The 16,369-nt window shown below is 51.3% G+C and overlaps 1 protein-coding gene across 1 annotated transcript; it reads left to right on the top strand.

The window, feature by feature from the left end:
* The first annotated feature begins 8,179 nt into the window (after positions 1–8,179).
* Positions 8,180–12,018, top strand: LOC139784425 (uncharacterized). The gene is made up of 2 exons (XM_071723595.1): positions 8,180–9,339; positions 9,429–12,018. The coding sequence occupies exons 1-2, from the start codon at positions 8,180–8,182 to the stop codon at positions 12,016–12,018; spliced, it is 3,750 nt and encodes a 1,249-aa protein (XP_071579696.1).
* The last annotated feature ends 4,351 nt before the right edge of the window (positions 12,019–16,369 follow it).

Below are 16,369 nucleotides of genomic sequence, written 5' to 3'. Positions count from 1 at the left end.
GTTTTCGGGCGCCGCGGGCGGGGGAGGGGGAACCGCGTTTTCGGGCGCCGCGGGCGGAGGAGGGGGGAACCGCGTTTTCGGGCGCCGCGGGAGAGGGGTCCGCGGGGTGAAGGGACCCGCGTTCGCGTTTTTAGGCGCCGCGGGAGAGGGGTCCGCGGGGTGAGGGGACCCTCGTTCGCCTTTTCGCCGCGCCGCGGGGAGGGGCGACAGCGTTTTCGCCGCGCCGCGGAGTCCACGTGCAACGGCCGCGTCGGTCCGCGTGACGTCACACGGCACGCTCCCGCTCGCGTTATCTCCCCCTCGTAGATGTTCTCTCGCGCCCCCGTCCCCCGTTCGCGCGCGTCTTCACGGTCGCGCGCGATCCCTCTCCCCCGTTCGCGGTCTCGTTCAGAAATTATGCGAAAACTACAAATAGAAAATTTGCTTACCACCGCTTGATTTCAACCTGAAACCCCTGGCTCTTGAGTCAGACACCTTCGGCAATTTGCAACACAACAATGATTTTATACAAAATATTTAGAGATTTGAACACAGATAAGTTAGAAAAAAGCAACACATGAAAGAAGCTGTAAGCATAAACTGCAGTTTTATTGATATGCAATACAGACAGCCTTCGAACACCATGTCTTTGCCACGTAGCACTATCAATCACAAACAGTGCAAATTGAACAGAGATTACACGGCATTATTTGATGTAGTGGACCTCCACACGACGCACAGAATAAATGATCGATCAGTATATAGGCACGGGTGTCATGTTTTCGCTCAGCGTACAACATTGAGAATAATCCTCGTAATCTCACAGTACACGATGCACAAAATTTTACATTACCAGAAGTATAATAAAAGTATGTGCAACACATCTTTTTCAATTCATCTAAGGTATTCACTTCAGCCTGGTTTAATACTCGGAAAATTACTTCCGAAACATCCTCAAACCTTTCACTGTCGTAACACGAATCGTTTGACAAAATTGCATCAACATCATCAATTTCTTGTTCATGTTCATGTTCATGTTCCTGTTCATTTACCTCAATGTCCATTTCTTCTTCTTCTTGTTCATTCACTCCAACTTCCATTCTTTCTTCTCCTTTAAACTGCAATTCTTCGAAATCCATTTTATATACACTCTGTTCCACTCACGCGCTAAAATATAAACTTTGGAAAATATCCGAAGGTTCTTTTCCAATTAAATTCGGTGTTGAGAAACTCCCGGTTCGATCGGAGATCGGCGATTCCCAATTCGCGACGGATCAAATATCGCGCTACGTCGACGTCCGACAAGTACAATCTGCTACAATTTCTCATCCGCGGTTCGCTGATTTTCACTATTTTGAATTTACTATTGAGCACCGGTTTGCACAATTTTATGTACTCGTCGCTCATGTCATGTGTTGTACTCGCGACTTTCGGTCCACGACTACTGAGCGTACCCTCAAATTCATCCTTCTATATCTCACTATTGTCACATCGTTTGTTTAACATATCTAATTTCACAATGATCTCAGCATCCGTACGGATGCGCCTTGCGAAAAATCTACGATGTACAGTTTTGCACGTGTGCAATGAAGTCACCGCGAGACACGTATGTTCATGAAAACGATATCGCAACATTAACTTTCAATGGTTTAATCTGTATAACTGCTATTGAACCGCTATCAAACTTCTTTAAAACATCTTTAAAAACAACTTTAAAAACAGCTATCAAACAACTTTAAAAACAGCTAAAAAACAACTAAAAACAACTAAAAACAACTAAAAACATCTTTAGAAACAACTAAAAACAACAAAAAACATCTTTAAAAACAACTAAAAACAACTATCAAACAACTAAAAACAACTAAAACAGCTTTAAAAACATCTATCAAACAACTATCAAACAACTAAAAACATCTTTAGAAACAACTAAAAACAACTAAAAACAACAAAAAACATCTTTAAAACAACTAAAAACAACTATCAAACAACTAAAAACAGCTAAAAACAACTAAAAACAACTAAAAACAACAAAAAACATCTTTAAAAACAACTAAAAACAACTATCAAACAACTAAAAACAACTAAAAACAACTAAAAACATCTTTAGAAACAACTAAAAACAACTAAAAACAACAAAAAACATCTTTAAAAACAACTAAAAACAACTATCAAACAACTAAAAACAGCTTTTGAACAGCTAAAACAGCTTTTGAATAGCTTTTAAACAACTAAAACATCTATATTATATTACAAACTATGTGGGAAAAGGAAATAAAACATTTTATATATACATATATAGTTTATTTAAAAAAAAAATCATAATTTTTTCTGGTGTCGCGACCACCAGTTACATATTTTTAATACATTTTGTAATGCGCAATTCTTAACATGTTTTTCACATCTTATAGTATTAGTAACATCTAGATTATTTAAAGATTCGATATCTTCGTAATCGGCATCCAAAGTCTCAATGTTTAGATTTTTTCTAGCTTTATTCTCAAGTAAATCCACCAGCCATTCTCGTTTCTGGCATCCCTTGACGTACACAAGAGTCGACGTCTCGTCACCCTCTCCAAGCACGGCCGATGTAATTAAATGTTTCGCCATGCTGTATGGCACGTTTCCATCCTCCCATCGTAGTCCATGGTGATTTGCAATCAACCAAGAAGCGCATGATTTGTCGGATTTCGTGAGGAGACTCCATGGCATGGGACATGTAAAAATGTAATGTGCCAAAACGGTCCCGTTTCTCAGAACCGCCACCTCCTTTACGACAAATTTCATCCCGACGGTGAAGCCTTGCAGATCGACAAACGTTGGTACGATCATGACGAAACGACGGAGCAATCTGTATCTTATCGCGGTACATCAGTGCTTCTTATATCGCAATACCCGCTGATATTGCAATTTACATGATTTTGCGCACTACGTTCGACAATGGACAGTATTCGATTACACGATCATGCAAGATGAGGCAATAGGCGGTAGTATTTGCCGGTACATTCTCTTTGCAGTCAAATTCTATTCGCACATCCACGGTGGCGCTCTTGACAGATTCGTTTTGTCGCGAGCAATCGATGACAACAAAAGGTCCTTCCATCAGGAATGTATACAAGCTGCAAAGCGTATCACTGGAATCGTATCCGTAATAAGCTTTACGAAAACGCGCATACATATCGAAAAGGACGGCGTATCGATTTTTGCCAAAATCCAGATTCAAGTCGTCGTACGGATAAAATTCAGAGTTTAGATAAAGTTTCACGTTGGTCAAGTTACAGTCATCGAATACGCTAACATTTTGAGACATGATATTCTTGCGCCCGGTCTGCAGCGCAAAGATAACGTATCGCGGCTTCTCCAGCTGAGTCGCCGTTTTGACGGCCCACGAATGCTTGGTCGTGCTCTGCAACATGGGGTACTCGTACAGATCCCACGAACGGAAACTAACACTAAGATATCGCCCGCTTTCCAAGGCCCGTAGCATGGATAGCTTATTGATCTCGTTTAATGTGACGTGAGGCATTCGCCACTGTACTTTAAACAATTCAATTTCCGGCTCCGTCGCTGGATTTCCCACAATGCAATTGTTGTCGCTGCGCGCTCGTATCAAAATTAATTCGTGACGAGCGTTAACAACCACGCGTTTGTAATCCTCGCAAAAGCCCAGCAACCTCTTGAGCGGTACGCAAAAGTTGAAGTATCCTTCCGGTATGCTCGATGAAACGTCCCATCCAGCATTCCGCATGAGTTGAGAATCATTATACGATAGCGATACATAGTTCTTGATGGTACTGGTTATTCCAACGTTTCTGTTGCGATCAATCTCCACACCGTTGAGCTCGTATCGAATCTCATCGAACGTGAACGCTGCACAATTATTCGCAAGCGTTGCCTGAGACTCGTCATTCCCTTTCTTTATCATCAATCTTCCTTCAACGTAGAGAAAGCTCTCGCACGGCAACGTGTATAAATCCTGCTGTTGTATGGGTATTCTTATCTCATCGTTACGTCCAAACGTTGTGTTGGCGTACGGATTGTACGTGTGTGTCTCAATCTTGACGACGCTGTCGTCAAAGATCGGTTCACCTCCAATGTTTAAGATATTAGCCATTTCGTACGACGAAACCCAATGATTTCAGAAATTCAACGTTCGACGCAGTGAGTTTCTTCTTTGGCGATCGGATTGTCTCTCTAATTTTGTTTCTCGTCTGTTGCACCTGCTCAGCTTCGTTCAGTACGAGCATCTCACGTTATCGCTGTCGTCTTCGTACATGCAGTCTAACGGTGATCTCCTCTCCACGAAAATCAATCAATCGGCCGTCCTGATCCACGACGCGAAGCGTCAAGTCCGAAATGCTCCGTACGATGATCGGAAGGTAAATGATCTGTGCCGGCGTTTCCGATATCTTATATCCTGGAGGCACACTCGGTGAAAACTCGTGTATCGTGTGCACGTACTTGTCGTTGCTGTACGCACCCGCGGTCACGTTACACTCTATGCGAATGATGTTTACGTTGATGATATTTATCGGAACATCCGATTCATGCCATTGTCGCGACTCCAGCACGCGATTCGCTGAAAATCCCAGCAGCGATCCAATGTTGTTCGGTTTGGTGAAATTTATCCGATAAGCGCACTTGATCTCGCTCTTCATCGTATTGTTATTAGCCCGAATAATCAATGGGTGCGGTTCATCTTCGTTTATCGAGACATTATTGGATTGATCCCATAAAAGAGCGCGTTTCAGATACATGTCTATATCACGCAGTTCGTACGATCCTTCGGGAATGGTAATCTCCTTGTCGTCGTCATAGTAGAATTTATTGTTCGACGAATTTACATTCGGTATCGTGTGATAGGTTTCAAAATCTGTCAGACCGAGCTCGTAATCGCCATCGCTCAAATCCACGGCGAAAAAGTAGCTTACCGCGAGGATGCTGCTCTTGCCGGTGAGCGTAAATGTCAGTGACATGTTTGAATGAATACTGAGATTAAACAGCGTAACGCCGGTCTTTAAATTGATTGTCAGCCGACTGTAGAAAACGCAGACACAGTTGTCCACAATTGCTCTGATCGTATCGCTGATATGGCGTGCGATTGTACTCTATTACATTGTTCTTTAGATACTGCGCCAATTCTCTCGGTGGTCGAAGATTGCCAAAACTGTCGAAATATATGGCACGATCTCCCCTCTTCGCGTACGCCACCCAGTGAGTACCCGGTCCCTCAGTATTATCCAAATTCACGATACCGCTTTCGTTTCGATGTACACCGCCGATCGGTAACGAGTCGCGCATGAAAATACCTCTAAAATATGGAATGCGCATACGTTTTGCCAATTGTTGCAGTTGTATGTTGGTAGTTACGCCCTTGGGGATTTTTAGCGTCTCTTCGACGTTTTTTTTTTTCTCGAGACTCCCCGTCCGCGTTTGTATGGAGCGAGATAAAGTCCGTGACCTTCCATGGCGCGATTGTGACGTTGCATCTCTTCCAGCTGACGTCGCGCGGCTTTGTTATCGTTCACGGCCTTTGCGACTCCCGCCGCTCCGCCGACCAACGAACCGAGAACCCCTAATAACGGCAGGATCGGTAGGATACCACCGCGTTTCGCTATCGGAAGTATTCGCTTGTTCTTCTTCTTTTTCTTCGTTTTCAAACCCATACCGAGTTTCGTTTTAGCCTTCATGGCCGCCCAGACGGCTGTAGCTGCAGCTCTCTCTCCGAGAGTCGAATCGTTCGCGGTGACACGTTTTCGCGCTTTCGCGGCAAGTATATTGTCTGCCACGTGTCGTTCTGCGAGATCGCTGCTACGCGAGTAGGCTATGTCGTGCTCGCGACACGCTGCGTCCAATGGATTAATACCCCGATCACCTCTTGCCAATCGTGTTTCTAAATGAGTTCCCGGACCGCAAAATTGATAGCCGGGAATGTGTAATTCGATCGGAAGCGCGTTTATCGCGCGATTCAACAGACCTCGACCTATCTTCGGCGGCATTCGCCACAGTTTTTTATCAACGGCGGCGGACCGTCGATGTGCGTTTGCTGACACGACAAATTATAATGTATTAAACAGCGACGGTATTGCTGAACCTCCGAATCTGCCTTGATATGTTCGGGAAGCTTATCCCACAAATAATCTATATGATTATAAAACTGCCGTAGTAGAATGACCTTTGGTATATACTTTAACTGCTCGACGGTTAAATCGTAAATATCGCTGTTATCCGACATGAGCAAAAACATTTTAAAGACTGAGCATCTCAGCTCTACGCGCCTCTATAAATAGGAGTAGACCAATAACAGTACTCGGCGCCCTCGGGTACAACCGAGGGGAAGCGGGGGGGGACGCGCGCCCGCGGGGGGAACGCCATAAGAGATGGGCGAGGGGGGCGAGGGGGGAGCATGGGGTGGGGATGGGCGAGGGGGGGTGAAGGGCGGACAGGTGCAAGGGGAAACAGGGGGGGTGAGGGGGACAGGTGTGCGGGGGGGAATTTCCCCTGTAACTGGACAAACATTCCCCTGGAACTGGACAAAGGTGTATCGCCGTCCAATCAGATCCAGGGGGGGGGGGTGAGGGGGACAGGTGTGCGGGGGAATTTCCCCTGTAACCGGACAAACATTCCCCTGGAACTGGACAAAGGTGTATCGCTGACCAATCAGATCGCGGTACGAAGACTCGAGGCTGTCCAATCAGAAGCGAGTATTTTGTGGGAACACCTGTCCCTAGGCGGGGTGATGGGGAAGTTCGCACCGCAGTGTTGCCACCATGCGGTAACCTCAAAGACCGAAATTACCTAGGCGGGTGATGGGGAAATTCGCGCCGCAGGGTTGCCACCGGGGGTGGGGGGGATCGTCGTTCCCGGACGCTCCGAGAGGGCGCTCGGATCGGCGTTATCGACCGCGAGCGGAAATCCGCCCCGAATCGCGCGTCATCGCGAATAATGTTATCATCGCTCGCGTTCGAACTCGTTCGAGGTCGCTCTTGTCAGTTCCTCCTTTTGTTTTTTTCGCAGGATGCGGCGAGCGGATGTCCCCTTCCCGGAAGGGTGTATCCTGTAGGTACATCCTCCGTTGAGATAACAGCGGATGTCTCCTTCCCGGAAGGGTGTATCCCGTAGGTACATCCACCGTTGAGATACCGAACGAGTATAAAATGAATTGGCGCGACGGCGTAAAGCGCATCGGAACGGGATAAGTTAATGTGGGTTTTTTTCTTCTAACGTGGTATGAGCGGCGAATACGCAGAACTTTGCAAACCGGCGTGGGTGAAAATCCAAAATGCTACATTTCCGAAACCGCTCGTGAAAATCAGCGAACCGCTCGCGAGGAATGGAGATCCGTTCGCCACGAAGTGGGATCCGCGGCGCGTCGATGTAGCGAGATATCTGATCCGTCGCGAAACCGGAATCGCCGATCTCCGATCGCATCGGAAGTTTCTCGATCGCTATATATTTCGTGAAACAAATCGGCGTCCGCGAAACCGATCTCCGATCCCAGCCCCCTCGACGCGCCCTGGGTTGTTACAGTGCACTTCCGACTCCCGCGCCGCCGACTTAATACGTATGGGTTATAGATCGTGAAACAAATCGGCGTCTGTGAAAACCATAAATGCTACATGGGGTGAAGTCACCGTTATTTTCTGACGCGGTATGCGCCGCGAGGAAGTGAAAAAACTTGAAAAAAGTGTGTGCGCGGGAATCAGCGAACTGTTTATTTTCTCCTGCAACATTATTGGAGGAGTGGGGTAAAAAGAACATATCTGTGCATTCGCGAATGAACGATCGCCGTTATCCCTCGTCCGAGGAATCGGACGGTGAACGGTGAACCTCACTGCTACGAGCCCATGCCCATGTTCTCGTCCGATTCGGACGACGAATCGGCGAGACTCGAAACGTCGTTATCGTCAAACGTATGCGCGTCGGTGGCGAAGGAGGACTCGCGATGGAATCTAGCGACTCATCATCTGCGAAGGGAGATCGGAGCGCGAACTGCGCGCGAGCGAGCGTGGATAGAGACGACAATGGCATATTCCGTTAGGGCGAACGATTATATGCGTTACGTACCGCTCGAGTATTATCTTTACTATCAGACGGTGGACGGAGGAGAGAAGATACGTAGGATTCACACCTACAGGTCTCGTCGTCTGTTCGATCGAGTGAAATTCGGTGTTCCCGAGGGTGAAAGGCCCTTCTGGATAGGATGCAGGAACAGTGCGACGAGTTGCTCGCCGCGGACGTCCGCGACGCGGACGGGTACCGCGCGTGGGGACGACGATGCGACGAGTGTCTCCGGCTCTTGCGGGAGAGTTGTCGAGTCAGACGATCTGGGGGGCGAGGAAACACGGGAGCCGTGAACGCTCTGGTGGCTCGAATAGCGCGATTGGAAGGTTCGAGGGAGGATCTGCGCCGACGATTCGAACGCGTCGTAGGTGCCGGTCTGGATGGTGGGGGCGGCGGTAGCAGCAGCGGTGTTAGCGGGGGATTTTCGTGGGTCGAGATCGATACGGCGTTCCAAAGTCGCGTACTCACCGGCGCTGTGACGAACTCTACGTACATCGAACCAGCGCGATTTCTCGAGGATGCGAAGGGCACCGTGCTCGAAAAAGTGCAGGATAATCTGAACAGACACGTGTGTCTGAAGGTCAATGTCATATTCAATGGGGAATTCGTAGCGGACGTTAAGACCGATGTGAAGAGTATCGCTACGCGGAATGAACAGCTCCTCCGAGGGTCCGATCTGGGCGAGTGGTACGAAAAGCACGTGCGCGACGCGATTCTAGCGGCGTTGGACGAATTTCAGGAACGCGACAGCGGATGGGCGTTGTCGCGAATACTCAACTTAACGGTGAACGTGAACAAGTGTAATCCCATGCGCGTGGGATGTTGGATGAAAATACCGCTAGGTATAAGACTTAAACAGGCGGTGGTCAACGTGCTGTCGGAGAACGACACGTGTTTCGCGCGTGCGGTGGTCGCGGCTCTGTACCCCGCCAAGCACAACGCGGAACGATGCGGCTCGTATCCCGATTACGCGACGGTGCTGAATCTCGACGGGATCAAGTTTCCCATAGATCTGAAACAGATCGGAAAGTTCGAACGTCAAAACGACGTATCAATCAACGTATTTACAACTCGGGAAGGAATCGAAAAAAAAGATAAGTTCGGACGGGGCGCCGACCGCAACGCGATCGTGCCTCTGCGGTTAACCGACGATAAGAGGGATAGACACGTAAATCTCCTGTATCTGCGCGATACGCTACGCGGTGTCAACAGGGGCCATTTCGCCTGGATAAAGAATCTGTCGCGATTGGTGAATTCGCAATTGACCGTGAAACGGTGCGCGAAGCACGTTTGCGATCGGTAAGTAAAAAAACCTGAGGAATAAGGAAACGACGCGGTGTTATTTTATGTACGCATAGTAATCGCACGCATGTTATTGTACTTCGCAGATGTCTACACTATTTCTATACGCGCGAAAAGTTGGCCGCTCACAGCGTCGACTGCGGCCGAATGAACGACTGCGCCATCGTTCTTCCGAACGAGGACGATAAGTGGCTGTCGTTCGACAATCACGACAGAAAGGAGCGACTCCCCTTCGTGGTGTACGCGGATCTGGAGTGTCTTCTCGAACAGCGGGAGAGGGAGAATGCCGAAGAAGGCGCGAGAACGAAAAGATACGCTTATCAGCGTCACGTACCGTTCAGCCTGGGCTACTATCTGTGCTGCACCTACGACGATACCGTGTCCACGTACAGATATCGTCGCGGCGACGACTGCGTTTCGTGGTTTGTGAACGAGCTTCGCGTTCTCGCAGGTCACGCAAAGATTAAATTCTCCACCAATATATCGATGGTAGAACTTACGGAGGACGAGAAACTCGAATTTTGGCGCGCGACGCATTGTCACGTGTGTCGGAAAGCGTTCCAACCGGAGGACAAGCGCGTGCGAGATCACTGTCATCTAAACGGACGGTACAGAGGTCCGGCGCATTCTCGTTGCAATCTGAATTACAGAAACGTGTACGTGATTCCCGTGTTCTTCCACAATCTGTCGGGTTACGACGCGCACTTTATCATCGAGAAAATCGCGAACGAATTCGAGGGTGGGGTCGAACTCCTGCCGCTTACGAAGGAAAATTACATATCTTTCTCGAAGACCGTTAAGGAGACGCAAACGGATGGGGTGTGGAATCGACTCGTGAAGCTTCGATTCGTAGACTCGTACAAATTTTTAGCCGCGAGTCTCGTAACCCTGGCGTCCTATCTGGACAAGGACAAGCTGAGAATAACGCGCTCGGAGAACGCGGAATTGAGCACGGAGGATCTCGATCTGCTCACTCGCAAGAGAGTATTTCCGTACGAGTACGTCGACAGCGAGGACAAACTGCGGGAGACCGAGCTTCCGCCGCGCGAGGTCTTTTACAGCTCCCTGACCGACGAGACCGCGAGCGAGAGCGATTACGAGCACGCGACGAGGGTCTGGCGACGTTTTCGCGTGCGGGATCTCGGCGAGTACAGCGATCTGTATCTCAAGACCGACGTGCTTCTTCTGGCGGATATCTTTGAAAATTTTCGGGACACGTGTTTAGCGAGTTATGGGCTGGATCCCGCGTATTATTATACATTGCCGGGGTACACGTGGGACGCCATGTTGAGGTACACCGGCGTGCGTTTCGAGCTGCTCACCGACATCGACATGGCGATGTTCGTGGAACGCGGAATACGCGGTGGCCTCAGTCAATGTTCGCTCAGGTACGCGCGAGCCAACAACAGGCACGTACCGACGTACGACTCGTCCCAGCCCACTACGTATCTCATGTATTACGACGTGAACAATCTGTACGGTTGGGCTATGGGCGAATCACTGCCGTACGCGAATTTCCAGTGGCTCGACGACCCCGAGAATTTCGACGTGACGACAGTGCCGACGGACAGCGAGGTCGGTTACATTCTGGAGGTGGATCTCGAGTATCCGCCGGAACTGCACGACGCCCACGCGGACCTGCCGCTGTGCCCGACGCGCGATAAACCGCCCGGTAAGCGGCAGGAGAAACTGCTCGCTACTCTCTACGACAAATCGCGCTACGTGACGCACTATCGAAACCTGCAGCAATGTCTGCGACTAGGTTTGCGTCTGACTCGCGTTCGTCGAGTGCTGCGATTCGCCCAGTCACCGTGGCTTCGCGGCTACATCGAGCTGAACACGACGTTCAGGACGCGCGCGAGCAACGAGTTCGAACGGAACATGTACAAACTCATGAACAATGCCGTCTTCGGCAAAACGATGGAGAACGTGCGCGCTCACGTGGACGTGCGTCTCGTGACGCGATGGGACGGGAGATACGGCGCGGAGGCATTGATCGCTAAGCCGAACTTTTACAGTAGAAGCGTCTTCTCGGAGAATCTGGTCGCGATCGAGCTGCGGAAGCTCGAGGTAAAATTCAACAAGCCGGTCTACGTGGGTATGTGTATTCTCGAGATATCCAAGACGCGTCTCTACGAGTTTCACTACGACTACATGGCGCCGCTCTATCGCGACCGGTGTCGAATTCTTTACACGGATACCGATAGTCTGATCTATTCGCTGGAGTGCGAAGACGCGTACGAGCGTATGAGACGCGACATAGACAGGTTCGACACGAGCGATTACGCGGAGAATAACGCGCACGGTATGCCGCGCGTCAACAAGAAGGTGCCCGGTCTGATAAAGGACGAGAACAACGGCGCGATCATGACGGAGTTCGTGGGCCTCAGGGCGAAGATGTACACCTACAGGGTACTCGGACACGACGACACCAAGAGAATAAAGGGTGTTAAAAGAAACGTAGTCGCTAAGAGGATCACGTTCGAGGATTACGTGGCGTGCCTGCGGGACGCGCGCGAGCTGAGGACGCGCCAGTCGTGCATACGCTCGACGTTGCACGAGGTTTACACCGTGTCGGAGCAAAAACTAGCTCTCAGTCCGCACGACGATAAGCGATACGTGACGTTGGACAGCGAGGAAACGCTTCCGTGGGGACATTACGGAATACGGTTGTAAAAAAGAAACAATATCATGCGCTTTCTAAAACTGTTTATCGTAGAAAAATTAATAGTACGTAAGAAACAAACCAATGAATGTGTAAATTTTTTATTAACAATAAAATACACGTTGCGCGTATTTACAAATGTCTAATTATTTCTGTTACAATACAGACGCCTTATCTATCCAGGAATTGTGCGAACTGTCCATCCCCAGCCACTTCACGTACGCTCGATTGCCGCGCTTACGCAGGACTTTTTCCACGAGATAGACGTCGGGATTGGAGACGCGCAGCAACTCGTGTTCGTAGAATCCTCCGGCTATCGCTTCTCCGCGAACGTCTTTCAGCAGATACGTAACGGGATTGGTCCTTTGTACTTTGGCTACGCGAAATATCTCGGTGGTCCAATTGGGAGTGTAGCCCTTTTCGAAGATCGTTTTGAATTTGCTCACGCGCACCGGATCGTCGACTCGAAATCTCGCCGGCGCGGCGATCTTCGCGCGACTGTACACCGTGCGCAACAGTTTTTCGGCGACGGTGGGCGTCACGTCCGCCGGACGCATTCCGATCGTTCTGTGTCTGCGACGATTGTAATTCGACAAGAGGCGCGGCAGCGAGTCTATCCATCTGTACGATCCCTGGAGCGTGAAGAGCTTCCACATGTCGTTTTTCAACGTGCGATTGAATCTCTCCACCACCGACGCTTTCATCACCGAATACGTGGAGTAGTGATTCACCTTGCGCGCGTCGAAGATTTTGCGCGCGTCGGCGTTGTAGAATTCCTTTCCTTTGTCCGTTTGCAAATTCCTAGGGTGACGCGCGTCTTCGCGAAAGATCTTTCCGAGAGCCGTCGCGACCTCCTTTCCGCTCTTAGTCTTGAGCGGGATCGCCCAGGCGTACTTGCTCAGCACATCGATGACCGTCAGAATGTAATTGTGACCCGCGTTTTCGCGCGAATAGGGACGCATCTCGACCACGTCGGCCTGCCACAGGTCGTCGTAACCGCGCACCACGACGCGGCGGCGAGGAAAGTTTTTTTCGCGCCGGCGCGTGCAATTCCTCCACGAGTCTCCGTTTTTCCACGCTCATTGCTCAAGAAGGTTCAATATACTCAGAATTTTGGCGATCTGGATTTCGTGCTTATCCACGGTATTCCTCACAGTTACGAACTGGCTTCTAAATTCTCTTATCAGATCTCTGAAGTTCTTTCTGAGATCCGCGATCGCTCCCTCGACGTAGCCCATGTTCGTCGCGTCGGTGCCGACCTCCGGCGCGGCCACGCGTCGTATCTTGCGCTCCGACGCGTCGTACGAATCTTCGCGCAAGAGAAGCGCGTCGTTTCGAAACCTCGCGATTTCGTCTCTCAAACCCTGGTTCGCGTTTGTCACGATGACGCCCGTGAACTCTCGATCGACGGTGTTCTTCTTCTCGATCTCTTCGATCACGGCGCTCTTGAACCGTTCGATCGCGTCCTCCACGTAACTCCTGTTCGTCGCGTCGGTGTCGAACTCCGGCGCGGCCACGCGTCGTATCTTGCGCTCCGACGCGTCGTAGGAATCCTCGTTCAAACGGAGCGCGTCGTTCTTCAGCGTCGCGATTCCGCCTCTCAATTCTTCCGTCGCGTCGTTCTTCTTGATCTCTTCGATCACGACGCTCTTGAGTCGCCCGATCGCGCCCTCTACGTAGCTCTTGTTCGTCGCGTCGGTGTCGACCTCCGGCGCGGCTACCCCTCGTATCTTGCGCTCCCTCGCGTGGTAAGAGCCCTGACTCAAGCGGAGCGCGTCGTTCCTCAGCGTCGCGTCGTTCTTCTTGATCTCTTCGATCACGACGCTCTTGAGCCGCCCGATCGCGCCCTCTACGTAGCTCTTGTTCGTCGCGTCGGTGCCGACCTCCGGCGCGGCTACCCGCCGTATCTTGCGATCCCGCGCGTCGTAAGAGTTTCGATTCGAGAGAAGCGCGTCGTTCCTCACCGCCGCTATTTCGCCTGTCAATTCTTCGGTCGCGCCTCTCTTCGATCGTCCGATCGCGTCCTCGACGTAGCTCTTGTTCGTCGCGTCGGTGTCGATCTCCGGCGCGGCTACCCGCCGTATCTTGCGCTCCCTCGCGTCGTAGGAACCCTCGCTCATAAAGAGCGCGTTGTTGCGCGTGTAGTTACGCAGGGATTCGATCGAGGAGCGTAATCGCACCGTGGACGCACCGTCGATTCCGTCCCCGTTGCTCCGATTTGTCAGAGACATGCCGAATTTGTTCACGGACATCGCGCGCGCGCGGGGGAGGCGCTGGAGAGCGCGCGATACGTACTGCCGTCGCGATCGACGCGACCGATCAATTTACGACGAAACCGGCCTCGCGAAGTTCCTCGATTATCGACAGAATTTCGTTGTCGTGAGCGTTGTTGCCGGCCCGACGAGAAGCGTCTAGCAGTCGAAGTCGATCGACCAGCTCGTTGGGATCGTCCCAGTGAACGTAATCGATCGCGTTGTCGGTCAGTCGCATGGCCGACGGTAGTCCGGCGCCCTTCGTAGTCCCAACTGTGTGAGACGGGTGTACGAGCGGCGCTATTATTTTTGTGTACTTGTGTCCCCTGTTACCCTTGACAGGCATGCCGGCGCTGCGACCGCGTTTGTGAGCGCTGGTGGCGAAAAGTATACTCCTGTACGTTCGTTTGTCCTTCTCCGTGTAGACGCGAGCGTTGGGAATTCGCATGAAGATCAACTCGTACAGACCGCGCGTGCCCTTGTACCGTACACCGTCGATGATCACGGAGTCATCCGGGGCCACGTCAAATCGCTTGTTACCCAGCATCGTGCCGTGCTCGCCGAGATACACTCCGTAGACGTGGTCGATCTCCTTTTTACTGTCGCCGCTCAGAAGAGCGCCCACGTACTCCCGCCCTAACGGTCCTAGTTGGCTATTCAGAGCGTCGCGACCTTCCACCGTGCTCAAAGACTCCCTGACGGACGTCTCTAGCGCGGGGGGTGGAGTCGTAGTCTCCGAGACGATCTCGTGTTCTCTGGGTAAAAACCGGACCGAATCGGCGTGGATCGGCGTGGAGCTCGCGATAGTCGTCGCGGGAGCCGAACTCAACCGTGCTGGACGCGACTCTCCTTTTTTTCCCGCGGTCGTCGTTGTCCTTATTGGCGTGAATACGTCGTCGTCCTCCCCGTAATCGCGCTCCAGGTCGGCGCCTGCATCGTCGTCGTCGTCGTCGTCGCCGTAGTCACTATCCTTCTTCGCTCTCTTCGTCGTTTTCATCTTTCTCGCGAGCGTAAAGCTGCCGTCGTCGTCGTCGTCGTCAATCCTCCCCGGTCCTTTACCCCTGCGGTCCGCGTCATCGGCGAGCCGTTTCAGAGGTTTGACGATGGGCTCGTACCTCTTTTCCAGAGCGATCTCGCTCTCCATTTTTCCGACCCTGAGAGCGGCGTACTTCCTGCGAATCTAGGCGCGCGTTTTGGCTATCTCTCGCGCGGTCCTCTCTTCCGCGATCGCGCTCATACTCGCGTCGTTCGGCGAAGCGCACTGATCGGCTCTACAGCACGGCGAAGTCGTGGAACCCCCGTCTGTACCGTCCGCCTCGCAACGCGCTGTCCTTGTCTATCACGGCGAAACCGTAGGTGCGTCGCCAACACTCGCGACAGAAGGCGCGAAACTCGTCGTACGACATGTCGATGTTCACGTGATCGTCGTACACGTGCCGCAGATTGGTGCCGTCCTGCCTGAACAGGATCAACAGATTTGCGTTATCGCGCACGAGATGTTTCGGTATTTTGGCGTACGTCTGACAGAGATAGAAGCAATCGATATTCGAATGTCGACCCATAGAAAAGTACTCCCTCATTCTGTCCTGCTTGTCGCAGGCCACGTCATCGAAGACGAAGACCGAGTCGGGAAGCGCCTCGTCGGGTGGAACGACGTCGCGATTGTCGGAGAACGCGCGATAGCTGATCTCCTCCATAGGCTCGAACAATCGTTCGAGATATCGATACTTCGGTTGTTGCAGAGATTTCGAGTACACGTATACATTCTCGAAACGAAGACCGTGCGCTTGTTCCAGCAGACTCACCAGAACGTTCGTCTTACCGCAGTTAGAGGGACCGCAGATGATGCAACGTACGACGTTCGGCAAGAGAGGACCGTGTCTGCGCGATTCTCCGTTTCCTCCCTCGGTCGCGCCCGAGCCTGCCTGCGTTTTGCGATCCACATTCGAGACTCCTATCGTCACCGACTGTCGCACGAATCGCATTGCGCCCTCTCTCTTTCGCTCTCTCTCTCGGTCTTTTCCGCAAGCGCGCGCTCGTTCGCGCGACGAACGCGCCCGAGCGACGGGGCGGGGAGGGCAGCACGGACGTCGTTTCGTTTCGTCGCGCT

The sequence above is a fragment of the Temnothorax nylanderi genome, unplaced genomic scaffold, assembly GCF_030848795.1.
Source record: "Temnothorax nylanderi isolate EJ_2023f unplaced genomic scaffold, tnyl_v1.0 TNYL_tig0626_pilon, whole genome shotgun sequence".
Taxonomy (NCBI): Eukaryota; Metazoa; Arthropoda; class Insecta; order Hymenoptera; family Formicidae; genus Temnothorax; species Temnothorax nylanderi.
Note: the sequence above shows the minus strand (reverse complement) of the source record. Positions and strands in the feature narration are given on the sequence as shown.